Here is a 15,819-nt window from a genome sequence, read left to right as displayed (position 1 = left end):
AAACAAACAAAAAAAAACAACCACCACACACAGGGATCGTACAGTCATTTATTTTTTTTTACATTCATTATAAATAACATGTAAGTTGGTTCATCTTTCAGTTTTACATGATGTTGTAAGGACAATATATTACACTGGAACAAAACATAATAGAAAAAATATACAATTGTTCTCGTTTATACAGAACACGTCAGCAATGACAGCATCTGACACAGCACAGGAGACCTAACAGGTAAATGATGGAAAACCTGAGAGAAAGTAAAACTTTTTTTTTTTTTTTTTTTTAACTTTTGCTGGAAGTAAACTAGGGCATTTTACTCCTGACAGGTCCAGACTGTCCCCTACTCTACCTTACATACAATCTGGCTAAAATTACATATGTTACAACCCTTTACTTCAATCAGAATTCAAAGAATTCTATTTTCTTTCTTTGTATTTAAAGTGGTAATTGGAGATTGTGAACCTTTGTGTCATTCTAAGTCGACACACTGCACTTCCACCTGTGTGAATTCAGTACACGTAACTTTAACTTGGGCATATACTGCCTCTGCCTCTCCCTCCTCCTCTTCCCAAAATCCCAACCCTAGATATCTATGTGCCTTTATTTTCACAGTGATTCACAAAGCAAGAGTTGAATGCTTTTAAAACACCTTCTGGTAATAAAGTGGTTAATATCTTAATTGGTGAGACCTGTTGGAGGAATGAGGCCTAGTAATTCAGTGAGCTTTGACTGTCAGAATACCATTAAATACTTTGGTATCTTTAAAATGCCTATGCTGCACAGGGGACACATTCATGCACAAAAGACCACAAATGCTTAACACTTACATGTTTATATGCTTATTTTCAGTAGCATTAATTTTGTAGAACTAGCTGCTCATCTTCTGAGCTGACACAACAAACCAATAAGCAACACTACACTCGCTGGTAAGCAGCACTACCTTTGTCTGCGTTCCCTCCACTTGGGAAGGGATTGTCCTGAAAATTGTCCTGTAGCAACAAAAACAGTAGAGTACAGAAAGGCTGTAGTGTATGTAATCACAAAAGGCACTTCTGAGAATTAATTCACACAAGTATTCCAGTGAAATTTGAGTTTTGTCTAAAAAATATTTACCATTTTCTTCTTCCTCCATCCTTCTACTTTCTCCTGTGTTTAGGTTAATTTTTTGAAGCTAAGTGGAAAAAAAAAAGTAGAGCAACAGAGGATAGGGTGAGAAAAGGAGAAGTCAAAATCCCTTTTCTCTGCTTTTTCCTTGTATTCCAATGATAAAAGCATATTTTGGCTTCTACTGTGCTCTAGAAATGTCTGTTTGATTAAAAAACAAACAAACAAAAAAACCACAACTGGTAGGTACCAGGAGATTAAATGAATTGGGTAAGTAGCCTAGCCTTTAAAATGAGTAATGTGAAATTAACTCCACAGTAGCTCAAGTGAAGTACTCGCTTATGTCAGTGTTCAGACTTTGGTCACATACAGAGCATTATTACTAAATCTAGATCACCATATGAAGTAGCATTAAAATGTACTAGCTGATAATATAGTTCTGATCATCTGAACCTCACCTATGTTTCCTGAAGTATTTTAAAACTTTGTTAATTTCCATAGCATAAGCATGATTTTAGGGTGTGCTCAATTACCATATTGCTAACACACAGCCCTGGTACCCATACACAGAGGTTTATTATAACTGATACCACTTACTGATTAATGTAAAAAGAAGAAAGATCTCCCTACTTCAGATTTTGAAAGCAAGCTCCAATTTATGCCAATGCAATTCGTCAAAGTGTTTTTGCAGCCTGTGAAAAATGGGATATGTAAATCTCTGAGATTATGCAGACAAATAACCATTACAGGCATTTAGAATAGCATAGTAGTGAAATAATTTAAAAGGATTTTGTGTTACTCTAAGGTATTCCATTATTGTATTTCCATTTCCCCTACACTGCTTGCATAAACGGATGGAAGAGGAGAGGGGAGAAGAGGAGGTCATATGCAGTATGTATAGTTCAGTCTCTCAACCCTCCAAGCAGCAGGTAATCCTTTAGACATAGAGGGCATCCCCTACAGCCCCATTCTAGTCAGTACCAAGTGAAAATAATGTTCAATAGGTTACTCAACAGCTTGCAGGCAGTCTTATCCCAGTGCCTGGGAGACATCTGGCTCATTACAAATGCTATTGTAACTGTCACTTTGCTAGTGGTCCCAGAGACAAAGAACCTTGCCCTCTTCCTCTGCAACCATGATGATGCATATATAAAGAGGTCCAGTTTCAAGTATTGCCAGTATGGTCCCTTTCACCAGTTTTATGTACGCTGCTTAAGTATGTCTTACTGACGGAGGCAGGGCATTTGGAGGAAGGGCTAGCCTCTCCTTTAGACTGTAGTAATGGATTATATACAAGCTTGAGCATGCAGGCTCTTATTCAGCTACTTCTTTGTTGCACTTGCAGTTCCCTAGCCTCATAAACTCATCGAATAGGAGGTATTACGTGTCATTACAAACCTGGATGCTCTTCAGCCTTCACAACTACAACACTACTGCAGGTTGGTCGGGGAGTATTAAGGTAATACTCAACCAATTTGGTTTAGCCTGCTCTTCTTAAAGCATGCTTATCTTCATCTACTGACATTAATATCCACATGTATTATATTGAAGGAAGTAATTTAGGCTATTATTCCCTGAGTTTTTTGTATTCACATCAAATATGTTTCCTCACAATTAATTACAAACTTAGATTCTGTATCAGGACTTAGTACAAACGACATACCTTTCTAAATTATCACTCACGTCAAACGGAACTCTGCTTAAGTGGCAAAAGTTCACATCTGTGAGGCCTAAAGACAGGATTTCACTGAAGAAATCACTCAAATCCCCCTCTTCATTCTTCTGCCAGTTGTTTAACAAACATACTCCACTGCTTTACTCAATTTACAAGTTATATAAACTCACTTCTTCACTTCTGTTTAGTGACTCTTCCATTGTTTAGCATAACTAATTTCCACACACAAAAAATTAAGGCCTCTGCAATTTTTAAGTTGTCTGGCAGCACAGTTAAAAAAAAAAAAAGCAGTAGTCTTTATTTGCCATCTGGGAAATTTCTTCTGATAAAATACGGTTATGCTTAGTTGGATGCGGTAGTCTATTTACATATTTTTAAATGTTTTTTTTTCTTCCTTTTTTTTTTTTCTGAGCTCTGCAGAAGAACAGCCGCGAAGAAAAACCCAGATGCCTAATGCATAAGGTGGAGCATATTGCTTTACAGAAACTAGAATCAGATTGCAGGATACAGATGACAACAGTAAAGTCTTGCTTTCAATAGCAATTACACTGACAGTGTTCAAGACTGACCCGTCAATATTACTACGTTTGGGCCATGAAGTATCCTAGAAAGCAAAAAGTATTTAGAGTTTTAATTCAATACCATAAGCTTGCATTAGACATTGGCTTCAATCTAGATAGATATAACCAATTCAGTAAATTCAGAATTTGTATTTTAAATGAAAACCAAAGTATCAAAATAAGTTAACCTAGAAAAACATCTGTATTTTTAAATACCAAAAATTACTTTTAGGCAAAATTTAGCAGAAAAATAGTTTGGGAGTAAACAAAAGATCTGTTGGCAGTGTCTGGTTTGGGATTTAGCTCTGCCATCTCCTTGGCGGCATCTGTTAACTAAAATTCACCAATACAAAAGGCAACATAGTGAAAAGCTGAAATATTAAAATTTCAGTAAAGTGCATGGGATTGTGGCATACTTAATGGCTTTGCTATGACCTTAACTCGGATGCTGAACTAAAAGATGGGGATGCCAAGTTCTTTACAATTTTGTTGAGGTTGGCAATTTTTTCTTCTAGTAAATAGTTTTTCTTTTCAGCAGTTTTCTGGCGCTGTTCTGTCATCTCCAAAGCCTTCAGCAGTTGTGCATTCTCAACATAGAGATCCTTGACCATTGCATCTGCTTTAGTGTTCTTGGAAAGCTGAATTGTGAATGAAACAAAATTACTCAGCAAGTTAAAAGCAGAAGAAAAATTAAAAAATAATAAAAAGCAAGAACAGTGCTGGGAATATAGGTAATGTGTTCACTGTAACGTATTAGAGGAAGACAACCCACCCATTCATGCTATTTTCATTTGTCAAAAGCTATACATTTGTGAAGTCCTTATGGATGCTGTGAATGTTTTGGAACTGGAAAGACTTTGTGAGGATCTTGAAAGCTTGTGCAGATGTTGGTGTGCTTCAAATGACTTGTCTGTCAGACGAGTACTGCTTTACAGCATTTATCCTCTAAGGACAGGTCTACTTCACGTACCCTGTGATCCCACAAAGATACTTCCCCAGAGGTTTGGACTGCCAGCTCCCCCTATAAAATTAGGGAGAGCACCTAGCACTAGTCTGCATGCTTTTGGGAACAGCCCTTTGGCAGGAGGCCCTGTCAGTGTAGCACTTCCTTAACATGAGAGAGGAGACTGTACCACAGTAGAAAACAGATATTCTCCCCACTGTTATTGTGTCATGCCTTCTTAAGTGTTCAGAACTAGCTTCTCCTACGCTACCGGAAACTTCTGAAGAAGGCAAACCAGGGCAAGAATGGAAACCCCAAAATCATGTAAAGCAAAGGGCGTAATGGGGCAGTGGATGTGGAAAAATCCATTATTATACACTAACCCCATCTGTATTCTTCAGGAAATTCTTTTCCCTCCTTTTCTAAGCAACTTTTCTAGTTAAGATACTTGGCCCAAATTTGGCGTTTGTTTCCGAACTTTAAATGTATCAGCATACCAAACGTGCATGGCTTTCAGGAAATTAATGATTAGTGAATTTGGTCCCCAGTTTGGATTTTGGGGAAGTTTGGGGCACATATGCTGTACTTCAGCTCAGATGTATTAAAAAAGAAAGGAAAACTCCTTTAACTTTCTTTTCAGCAAGAATGATTTTGGCGGCTCGCCTAATTGTTTACAGAAGCAATGGGGAAGATTTGGGAAAAGAGCAAGAATGCTTACTTGTTCTTTCAGCTGATTTACTTTATCTTGGAGAAGCCTCTTCACAAGCCTTAGTTTCTGTTCAACATCCATCATACGTTCTTCCATCATTTTCAGAAGCTGCTCGTGACCCCCCTGGAAAGCAACAGGAGAATCAGTTATCAATGATCTGTTCCTTTTCACCAGTCTTCTTCCTTTCACTTTATGCGTAAGAAAAAAGTTGGCAATCCACGCTCAAGTCCATTTTAAAGAGTCAACTAAGTTAATAAACAGCTCATGGAAGCAAAATGTTATGGCAACGTTTAAAGGACATTCACAGCATTAATGGATTTTTCCAAATCTAAGTTATATTTTAGATTACTAGATCTAAGACAAATTGATATAAAATTCTAAGTTCCATCTTGACTGTGGTAATTAGATCTGGATAGCTTCCTTTTCTTGTTTTTAGGCGTTGCCATATACCTGCTGAACGTGGGAAACAATACCAATCAAAATTGTAGTGACTTTAGGGGAAAAGAAAAAAATTGAGGTCATAATGGTGTCACTTTGTGCAACTGTTCTCTGCCAAAGACCCCTCAAAATTGAATAATATCCTAAAAAATCTAGGATGCTATTATTCCAAACTTGATTTTTACTTTCTTCAGATTAGTTGTAGATAGATAATGCTTCTGAATACTCTAACATGCTTTTGCTGCTTTCCTTCAGTGAAGTGATGGACAATCTAACTAAAAGGATTGTCATGAGAGTGCCTGTTACACCAGTAGTTGAGAGAGATTTTCCCAAATAAATTAGAAACACCAGGAACTATAAGGAGTTACAATACACTTCCCAGCGGTCATTGTCTTGCTATTGATGCTAATGTTAGGAAGTCATCTGAGAAGATTACTTTGAGAAAGCACTAACCTTCTCCCTAAAACAAAATACCTTCAAAACCAAAGTACCTTCATATTTCTGGGGGGAGAATAAATGAAAAAACCCTGAGGAAGGAGACCAGTTCAAAAAATTGGTTGTTCATCTAAACCACTGTAGAAAGACCCTCTTGGATTGATTGAAGTCCACTCAACATAGTTGTTGGAACACCAGAAACTCTGTAAACCTTTGTATGGGGTTATATAATCACTTTGCTTGTAAAGAAGTTAAAAAAAGTTACATCAGAGCTGTACAGAAAGCAGTTTTAAAGTGTTGCTGGACAAGAGATATTTCCAGGTTAATAAAAGTACTACTAAGCAGAATTTGCAAGGGACTTTCTAAACAAATTATCTTCAGCTATCTTCTGTAATTTGATTGGAAATCAAAAACGTGGCTGAACATAACATTTCTTACTGGTTACAGGAACCTTGAGGGAGTAGTTCAGTAGAATCTAAGAACTAGTGGTCTCAACATCTGTGATCCTTGTTTGGCTTAAAGTTAATTTGAGAATGTTCTGCCTAATTTCATATTATTGCATGTTTAATGGGAAAAGCCAGCTCAAGCATTAGCTTTAAGGTCATTAAATTAAGATAAGCAAAATGATCGTTGAAAGGAAACAGCTGAAAAGGTTCATGGCTCCCAACTAGTAAAAAACATAGGTCTTAAAGCAGTGGTGGTAGACCTCAAATTACTAGGGAAAAGAAATGTCATTTAATCTAGTAATTTGAGACCAAAGAAAATCACTGAGGAATGCCTTCAGAGAAAAAAGTCTGTTAATAATTTTCCCTTTTTCTGGAACTACCATTTTTACTTTATGGTCACAGCAGAAAGATACGTCTACATATTCTGGAAATTCTTTTCTCAAATGTGGGTCTGCTGGGGAAGCAGCATATCTGTATGTAAGTATATCCCATACTGAAAAACTTTCCCAGAAGTCATAGAACAGAACCACAGGATGGTCTGGGCTGGATGGGACCTTACAGCCCATCTAATTCCAGCCCCTGACAGGGGCAGGGACCCCTGCTCCCAGCCCCATCCAGCCTGGAGACCTTGGGCAGCCTGCACCAGGGCTTCACCACCCTCAGTGTGAAGTCCTGATAAGATGATCCTCAATATCAATGACATTGTCTAAATCTGTTAATTCTTTGTCATAAAGCTAGGACTATTGATACCATTAAGACAAGAGACATTATGTTTAAAAAAAATTTTATTTTTCATTTACATCAAAAAATGTCATCTTTCCCTGTTAAAAAAAGTTTATACATCTTTTACAAAAATGCAGTATAAATACCTCAGATTTTCTTCAAGTCTCATATAAAATTAATACCATTTGAGAAAAATAGTCTTTCCCCGTTGAACAAATCCACATTTTAAATAACATAAATAGAAATGATTTGTAACAAATTAAAAAGGACAGCTTATGAACTTTCACAAAATAGCTTCTAGACAAATAAATAGGAAATAACACTGCGGAGACTTTTTTTTTTTATAAAAAAAAGCACAACATTTGATCCTCAAGTTTCTCAGCTTATGCCAGTTCGTATGTTTGTGTGTGTTTATCATGGTAAGGAATGAGATCATAAGCAGCCAAGCTGTCAGAGGTGCCCGATCCTCCTGTAGGAATCTGCATGCACTGCTCGCTGCTCCGGTAGCAAGGCCTAGAGAAAGAAGGCAAGTGGGATACTTCACCCTGATATCCAGATTTTCTTTTAAATATGTATGTTTACTTAAAGCAAACCACCAATACAAGCTAAGCAAGCAACACAAGACATAAAACACACAAGAAAACATGCAGAGTATCACATATTTCTCTGAATACTAGTATTAGCGCTACACAAATGCACTTAAGGAAATATTCAGGATGCATTTCCTAGACATAAGGTCTCTGAAGAGGGCTTATCCACATTTTTGGGGGATTAAGATCAGTAACAGTAATTAAGTGCAATTAGCAAAGCAGTTAAGTTTCTTAAGAGGAAATTATCTGCTGCTATATATAGTCTCACAGATTGCCAAATAGCATTTGTGAAAAATGCAGTCCAACTGACCTCCTTTGAAAACTTGCTTGCATTTCTATTTTAAACTTAGTCGCAAGTCTTTTCTTGAGACAGAATGAGCTGTTGGGTCGGAGGTTGAGTTTTCAAATGAAGACCTGAATAAAGGGGGAGTTGAGCAACTCAAAGTACTCGGAACAAAAATATGGGTTAGCAGAGGTTGTAAGGGAACTTGGGAAAACCTCAGGTCACTAACAGGCTCACAGCTCTAGTTATTGAGCAAGGAGAGGGAGAAGGGAAAGGGAAAAGGAGTGCAGCAATTGCTATTGTGCAGCAGGGATCACAGCACTAGCCACAGCAGACACAGTCATCTGTAATTCAGAAGAGCGCAGACAGGTCACCACAGGAGAAAAGGCTGAGGAGTTTTATTTTGGTGCAGTTTGAACTGTAACCTCGGTGGACAACAGCTAACACTGACTAATACAAATGAGAACACAGACCACCATGATCAGAAAGCAAATGGAAGTTGCAAAGCATGAGGAAGACACAGGAATACCAAAGAGGAGGATAACTTTGGATACCTGAAAGAAGAAAGCTGCAAAGTGCAAAGCAGTAGCAGCAAAACTAGGTAGTTAAATTTACATAGAAAGCACCGCCAACCTGACGTTGTACTCACTGGTGAAAAGATGATGAAGGGGGATTAGGGTGCAATTTTTCAACATGCTAAAGTGGACATTAAAATGGACATAAGCTCAACTAGATGTTAACCCTAGAAATCAGGACCATACAATCATTTAGATTGGAAAAGACCTTTAAGATCATCTGGTCCAACCTTTAACCTGGTATTGCTGAGTCCACCAGTAAACCACGTCCCTTAGCTCTACACCTACACATTTTCTGAAGACCTCCAGGGATGGTGAGTCAGCTACTTCCCTGGGCAGCCTGTTCCAAGACTTCACAACCCTTTCAGTGAAGAAGTTTTTCCTAATATCCAACCAATGATGATGAATTAAAAATAGAATCAACGTGAATTAAAGCATGATGTGCTTAAAGAAGTGTTTCAGTTTGTCTCAGCTTAAAGTACTGACAAACATTTAAACATTTAACATTAAAGTACTGACAAATTTAGCGTTTTAATTGCTGTAGAATGCATGTTTAACAACGATTTTAGAAAGTTATGTAGTTAGAAAGTTATGTAGTAAAGCTCATGAAAACAGCTGTAGCAGACGTTATAAACTGGAAGCTTGTTGATATCCATTCACTTTAAGCAAAAATCAATATAAAAAGAAAAGTTAAAAGGATTAAGTATATTGACAGTAAATACTTGCGAAACCTCTCTAAAAGGATTTTTAAATTCATGAAGCCTTCTAGGATAAAAGGTTTTTACAGGAAACATAAGTGATGCATCTGTAGAACTACAAGTTCCAGGATGTGACTAGTTTGCAAATTGTTTCTCAGGCTTTCAAAGGCAAAATTACAAAATGACTCCTAATGCAATTCACAGCACATTCATTTGCAGATGCTACTGCTGTAATACGGCTTTTATTGATTTCAAAATTAAACTGCATGCCCTGCTTTCTAGGGTATGTGACCAAGCACATTAACCTGTAGTAATGCATTTCCATCAGGACTCAGCTGAAAGTGAGAGAACCTTATAACTGATTTTTTTCTTATCCTATATTATTTGTTGTTAAGCTCATTTTTTGAAGGAGAAACATTCAATTTAATGCCGTTATTAAAAATACAATCTTACTCCAAGTTTTGTAGGCTTTAGAAACTATTACTGCATATATTCTTTCTCCATAACACTTTTTTTTTCCAAAATACCCTATTTATGGTATGATAGTATGATTATGCATGGTCAGAATTTTCGAACTTCAGTCTTGAACTTTTCTATACATACATATTTTTATATATATTTTTTAAAATGCAACAACAACCTGAGTGTAAAACAAAGGTTTTTTCCTACTAACAGATTAAAAGCTTAAATAAAACACTGACATTTTTATTAGAACTTTATCTTTTCTTATAAAATAATAATACAACTTGATCTTAAAACATATGGCCAGAGCTGAGGCTTTAGAGATCTGGTTACTTTTTGAAGAAACAAGTCATTTGACAAGCCTAATTTAAATCTTTTTTTTTTTAATGGGAGATGCAAAATTTTCTACCAGAGCTTATTATTCTTACCTATAACCTTACATGTTAAAATACGAGAAGTAACTCAGCCCAATATGTGCAATGACTGTATTCTTCCTTGGAATTAGATTGTTTTCTCTCAGAAATGCCAATGATGAAGTCTCTGTATAACAGTAACAGTGTTATCCAAACAACGTCCTGTCATGACCAAATAATGCAGATGGGCTGACCCTATAAAAAAGGACTACTTGTTTGTATTATGCTCTACTACATTTGACAGCAAAGTTCTGTGTAACAGCTACAGCCAAAACAAATGTTTTATATTTGATGCATATGTGCTTGTGCAACATGTGGCATAGGGTATTTTTTCAAAACAATTGTTCCAGACATGGACATTAGGTAAAGAAGAAACTAAAAACACTTACTGCACATTGATCAGAAGGAGAAAAGCCAGTAGAATGTGGATAGGAGTGATTTTATTTCAAGAAGGGGACTTCAGAAATGAGCTATGACTTAAGCTAAATACGCTAAATGTCAAAGATGTACAAAACTAACCTTTGTTAGAATGAATTTTAATTTTTGAACTGGCATAAACAGAGAATGGATCTCATCCAACTGAAAAGAAACAGTCAACTAACCAAACACCCTTCTAAAATTGTAACCTGCAGAGAAATGAGGGCTTTACCTGTTGCATGTTTGTTTCAGAGGGTCTGCTTTCAAGTTCTTCCTGAAGACGTTGACTCCTCCTCTCTGCTTGTAGTAGCTGGTGTTGGAGCTGCAGGAACTGGTCCTTGGGCACCATGGCACAGCCTTGCTGCTGGAGCTCCCAGGGGTGCGGTGGCTGGCTAAGCATCACGCTGCTGCTCGAGTGTAGCATCTGAACAGCAAAACACATCGCCATCAGCAGAAAGCAGCACTGCAGTTCGCACAAGGTGTTTTTCAGAGCTTCTTTTGCATGATACATGATTCACTAGACATCAGCTTAGTCTTAAATAATTCCGTGTATACGAGAGAAACAAGCCTGAAGTCAGTAACAGAAGCTAACTCCTCTTTTCACTGAGGAAGATCTCTCTCCCTCTGTAGTTCTACAGTCGAAGTCTAAAGGAGAGTGAACTTTGATTCATAATTTCAGACCTGACTTGTAATTCACTGAATTTCTGATGAAATCATGTCAAACTTAAACAGGCCTGTGGTGAGCTTTAACTTGAATATTCCTTGTTAGTTTTCACCTTGATCTTAGCAATTCTTTTAAAAATAGTATCTAGTTACAAATAAAAGCACTAGCATGAGGCAGGCCGTTGTCCACCAGGGCTGCTCACTTCTAGTCTTTAATTTAGGATGGAGAGGTAAGTTCCCTATATAGAAAACTTGTTTTCCTTTCGTGTATGGTGATTTAAGTAATTTCATGCTATCTGCTACATTATATTCAAAATCCAGTATTTAGAATCCCATACATCTTTCCTTATGTTCACTACTGTAGAAATTTCAGCGCATTTTATGATTTTCATTTAGAGTCACACCACAAGCAGAGCTTGATAGAAATTCTGGAGTCTTAAGTGACTGTGCTGCATAAGCAAAAGCGTACCTGGAGGGGCCCTTGAGAGATGCATGCATGTAGTAACCTGAAGTAGTTTAATTCCCAACTTAAATCTTGCTTTCATTAAAAAGGTTTCTGCATGTAACAAGTCTGTTATATAAAAGGTAGTTATTGCCAGCATAGAGTTTGCAAATACTGGGTGTCCTTTGTGAAGTTACACCAATGAAAAAGCTTCTGTAGTAGTAGGACTAGGCCACTCACATGTAATATTTCACATTCATAATCATCCTTGCTGTAGCAAAAAGAGCATTTAAGAACAGACTTGTCTGAAAAGGTTTAACTTTCTCACATCTTGTAGCTAAGTGCCGCTGCCAAACAATGCCATGACAGTTACTGGATGAAGGTGGGTAGAGAAGTCAGGCACTTCTGGAATTACCTCACTATGGTAGCATTGTAACTACAAGAGACAGATAAACTATCGCAGAATTAGATGAACTTTTGGACAATATTATGAATTAAGATTGTTTTGTGTGATTTTCTAGACTAAAATGAAATCCCGGTAAGAGTACTTCACAGCTGTAACAAGTTATAATACTAAAAAGAAACCACCTTAAACTATACAGTAAAACCCCTGATGTTTCAGGCAAGCCATTTTGCAGCTTGAATTTGCATAAGATTAATGCTTTCTTCCTGTAAAGATCATTCTTCCTGTAAAAGTCAGTTAACCATATCATAAAACGCTCCCTCATTATCTCATAACCATTACTGTGGTCCCTTAGGAAAAGGCATGTGAGACTGTGTTAGTGGTATTACTTTTCCTTTCGCAAATGCTGTAATTAAGGGCTCAATTAGTAACCGTAGTTCAATTATTGAGTTCATCTATAATGGAATCAACTATAAGCATTTCTCATAATGGCGTAGTTTTGGTATCAGGGGTACTGCTCTAATGTAGACATAGTATTGGCCTGTTTGAAGTGTGGTAATGTTAGTGCCTGGCCATGTTAGTGTCTGTTCACCTCTGCTGGCCCAAGTAAACAGAATATAAGCTTAAATATTTATAATATTTTAAAATACTTAAGAAAATACAACTTCTTTAAAAATCTATTAGTAGGTTCTCCTGAATCAACTTGTCTGTAAAGGACCTGTTCTTTTACTGACAATGTAAATCACAGAAATAATGAAATTTCAGTGGAATTTGTTTAGGGTTTCATATGATGTGGTAAAGCACATGAGTATCTAATGAAAGTGTTGATGAAACAATCAATGTTAACAACATCTTCAAAATAAATACCGGTTGCATGGTTAATGAAAACAATGTTTTGTCATATTCAGCTGTGGAAGGAAGTAGAACAGTAACGAACTTGCTAAACTATTAGGGATGACACTGAGTGCGGTCACACATCAAGTATTAAGGAAACATTTGACAGTCTGGTCAAAAAGCATGCAAGATGTCAGAGGTAAATATGAGAACACCTTCAAGCCTCACAGTCATTGGGTTAGAAGGAAGGGGTTGAGCCACTTTTCATTTTCTTACGATCAGTTTAATTCTTTGGAATGCAATTGGTCATTTCTCCATTTTCACAGTAATGCTTTACAAACATGCAGCTTTTTGCCTACAGAATCAAATCACAGACATGTGCTATCCACACCAAATTAGTTCAGCTGCCAAAGTAAGAAGGGAACATTAAAATGAATAGTGGCTTCTTTGCTTAAAAGACACAAGGAATAGAAATCCATAAAAGACAAAGTGTTTTCTCCATGCTATGGTAGTACATTGAAAATGATTGCTCTACCTTCGCACACTATTTCAGAAAGAGAACTGCACCCTTCTCTGCTAGTTCCAACCACTGAGCTCTAGACAGGTTAGCCACGAACAAAAGGAGAACAGGCACAAAAGAGAAAGTTAGAAGTCAAAGCGTTAAGTGAATGTTATACACACCTGTTGGGAAAATGTTATCAGAAGTAACAAAAATCCTGCATGTGTGAAATACAAAGTTTTGGGAGGAAATGCAATTCCACGCTTGATGTTTATACTGAAGGAATTAACAGTGTTTAGATTTTTCCCAAAGCAATATTAAGAACGCATAAAAACACAGGATATAAAAACTGTTGTCAGTAACTTGTCAAGATCTCATCTTTTCTAATTGAGTTTTTAATAATTTTACAGCTAATTACACAGTATATTCAGTATAACATGTTTCCCATTCACTTACTGGATATTTTTAAGGGCTGTAAAAGCGTTATCTCGAAGATACTTTAATTTATGGAACATGCCAAAACTTTGAGGGGGTTAAGTTATGTTTTAAGACTCAAATTCAGACAAAATTGCAGAGACAGCTCCCAGGTCAGTCCTGACCACAGGGGATAAAGTAACTTCAGTTAAGCTTTTCTGTTCCTGTAACCACCATCACCAAAGAATTAAGCAGTTTCCATAACACACGATCCATCTCCAGCAACACCAAGCAAACCTTCACATTTACGGCAGGCTTTTGAAGAGTCTCAGTTGAAGTTTTCACTCATGCCTTTAGATTACCAGCAAGTTGCATAAATTGTTATTTGATTATGCTATAGATAAACTAGCAAGGCTTCAATTCAACAAATTATTCCCATAGTAAATAAGAACAGGTTTCTACGTTAAGAGCACCATTATGCAAATATTAGTTAAGAAACTTGAGGTTACATGTTTTAGAAAGGAAGAGGGAAGTGTTAGCCTTGCCTCAAGCACAGAAGCAAATTTCTTCACTATTTGACTTTGTATCTGAGATCTTACGTGGATTATGGTAAGCCAGTGTGCTTCATGTTTGTCACACTAACATTGATCATAAAAGATTATATTATTATTAGAGATCAATTATTCTTCTAGTTTCAATCAGTTTCCCCTGAAGAGGATTTTTTTTTTGGAAAATAAATTCACAGATTCAGTGAGATACCGATAAACCTCCCCACTACAGTCAGTAGTCAACACCTATTGAACAGTACCTCCATTAACTGATCATCCAGTTTGACTTGCTTTTTTCTTAGCCCTTCATTTTCTGAGCTTGTTTCCAATTCATGTTCAAGAGAATTCATCTGGCTGATCTACGAAAGACAGGAAGTTTCCTTAGAAAGGCAGTAGTTTCATTTCATCTGTTGCGTTCAATATGCAAGTCATGAGTCATTGCACATCCAGACAATTCACGATTGAAAGATTAAGCATTTGGACAAGCATAATGCTTTGTTAAAAGCTATGTCTAAGGTAATGTTATACAGCGTGGCTGACAAAAGTGTCAAATAATAGGTAGGGTAGCTGATTTTCAATTTAAATGTGGTAATGCCAGCATATGAGCACTGTGTGCTGCAGAGCACTTGGAAAGGCTGCATCTTTATTTATTTATTTTTTTATGTTCCCATGCTCCACCACTGAACTGTTTGTGCCAAGCAGAAGTCCTACAGCATACTGGCACTCCAACAGCCCCACCACAGAAACACAGGAGACTGTGGGCTCCTTGCACAGGGATTTGTAAAAAAGACATGGAGCACAAAGCTCGGAGTAAAAGAAAGTTACAGCTTTCCATCTCTGAGAGCTGTTGTGATAAGCACAGCACTGACTCACACATTTACCTTCCTATTTGCAGATGACAACTCCTTCTGAAGCTGTTCACACTCTCTCTTCAAGCTTAATTTCTCTTGCTCTATGGCTTTGACAATACCTGACTGGCTTTGATGCTTTTGGTGCTTCAGGGAAAGGATGGTGGATTCCAGCTGTCGGATCTAAAGAGACCAGAGATGAACAAATGTGGAAAGGCATTCCAAACCATTCAAAGCCTGCTTCATAATGACATTTCCAGTAGGTCAAAACTGACATTGCACTGTGAATCAATTGCATCTACTTAATTTACAATATCAAGTATCAACCTATTTCAGACTCATAACAGATTCTGGTATTTTTGATGTTTTAGCTTTGAGCATCATATCTTCCCTTCCCTCTCCCCATAATCTGCCTAACAGTGTGAGCTAAGAAATTAAACATGACTAATGCTAGGAGTATGAAGACTTTTTTTAAAAAATGGTAATAACTGAAAGTTAGACCAGAATCTTAGACAAGAGTTACCAGGATTTTCTTTAAAATTACCAGGATTTTCTTTAAAAAAAGAAAAGAGCCATTGCTTGAACTATCGTAAGAGCACCTGCCTACTCAGTGCAGGTAGGAAGGAAAGCCACCCCACGATGCCTTCTTTCTACTAAAGTTTCTACCCAAAACTCACGGGCAGCATTCCTCTTCTG

General features: G+C 37.1%; 1 protein-coding gene across 6 annotated transcripts in view; it reads right to left on the bottom strand.

The window, feature by feature from the left end:
- Positions 1–40: 40 nt before the first annotated feature.
- Positions 41–15,819, bottom strand: part of NIN (ninein) — a 61,502-nt gene continuing 45,723 nt past the window's right edge. For 3 of the 6 annotated variants that reach the window (XM_035551262.2, XM_035551261.2, XM_050710974.1), the window contains 5 exons: positions 15,157–15,306; positions 14,536–14,634; positions 10,705–10,896; positions 5,002–5,115; positions 41–3,978 (listed from right to left, as the gene is read on the bottom strand). In XM_035551262.2, the coding sequence (XP_035407155.1) occupies positions 3,769–3,978; positions 5,002–5,115; positions 10,705–10,896; positions 14,536–14,634; positions 15,157–15,306 (765 nt within the window). In that variant the 3' untranslated portion in view covers positions 41–3,768. Of the gene's footprint in view, positions 3,979–5,001; positions 5,116–7,086; positions 7,548–10,704; positions 10,897–14,535; positions 14,635–15,156; positions 15,307–15,819 lie in introns of those variants that run through there. The other 3 variants (XM_050710972.1, XM_050710975.1, XM_035551263.2) reach the window with 3 other exon arrangements.

This window comes from Cygnus atratus, chromosome 5 (genome assembly GCF_013377495.2).
Source record: "Cygnus atratus isolate AKBS03 ecotype Queensland, Australia chromosome 5, CAtr_DNAZoo_HiC_assembly, whole genome shotgun sequence".
NCBI lineage: Eukaryota > Metazoa > Chordata > Aves > Anseriformes > Anatidae > Cygnus > Cygnus atratus.
Note: the sequence above shows the minus strand (reverse complement) of the source record. Positions and strands in the feature narration are given on the sequence as shown.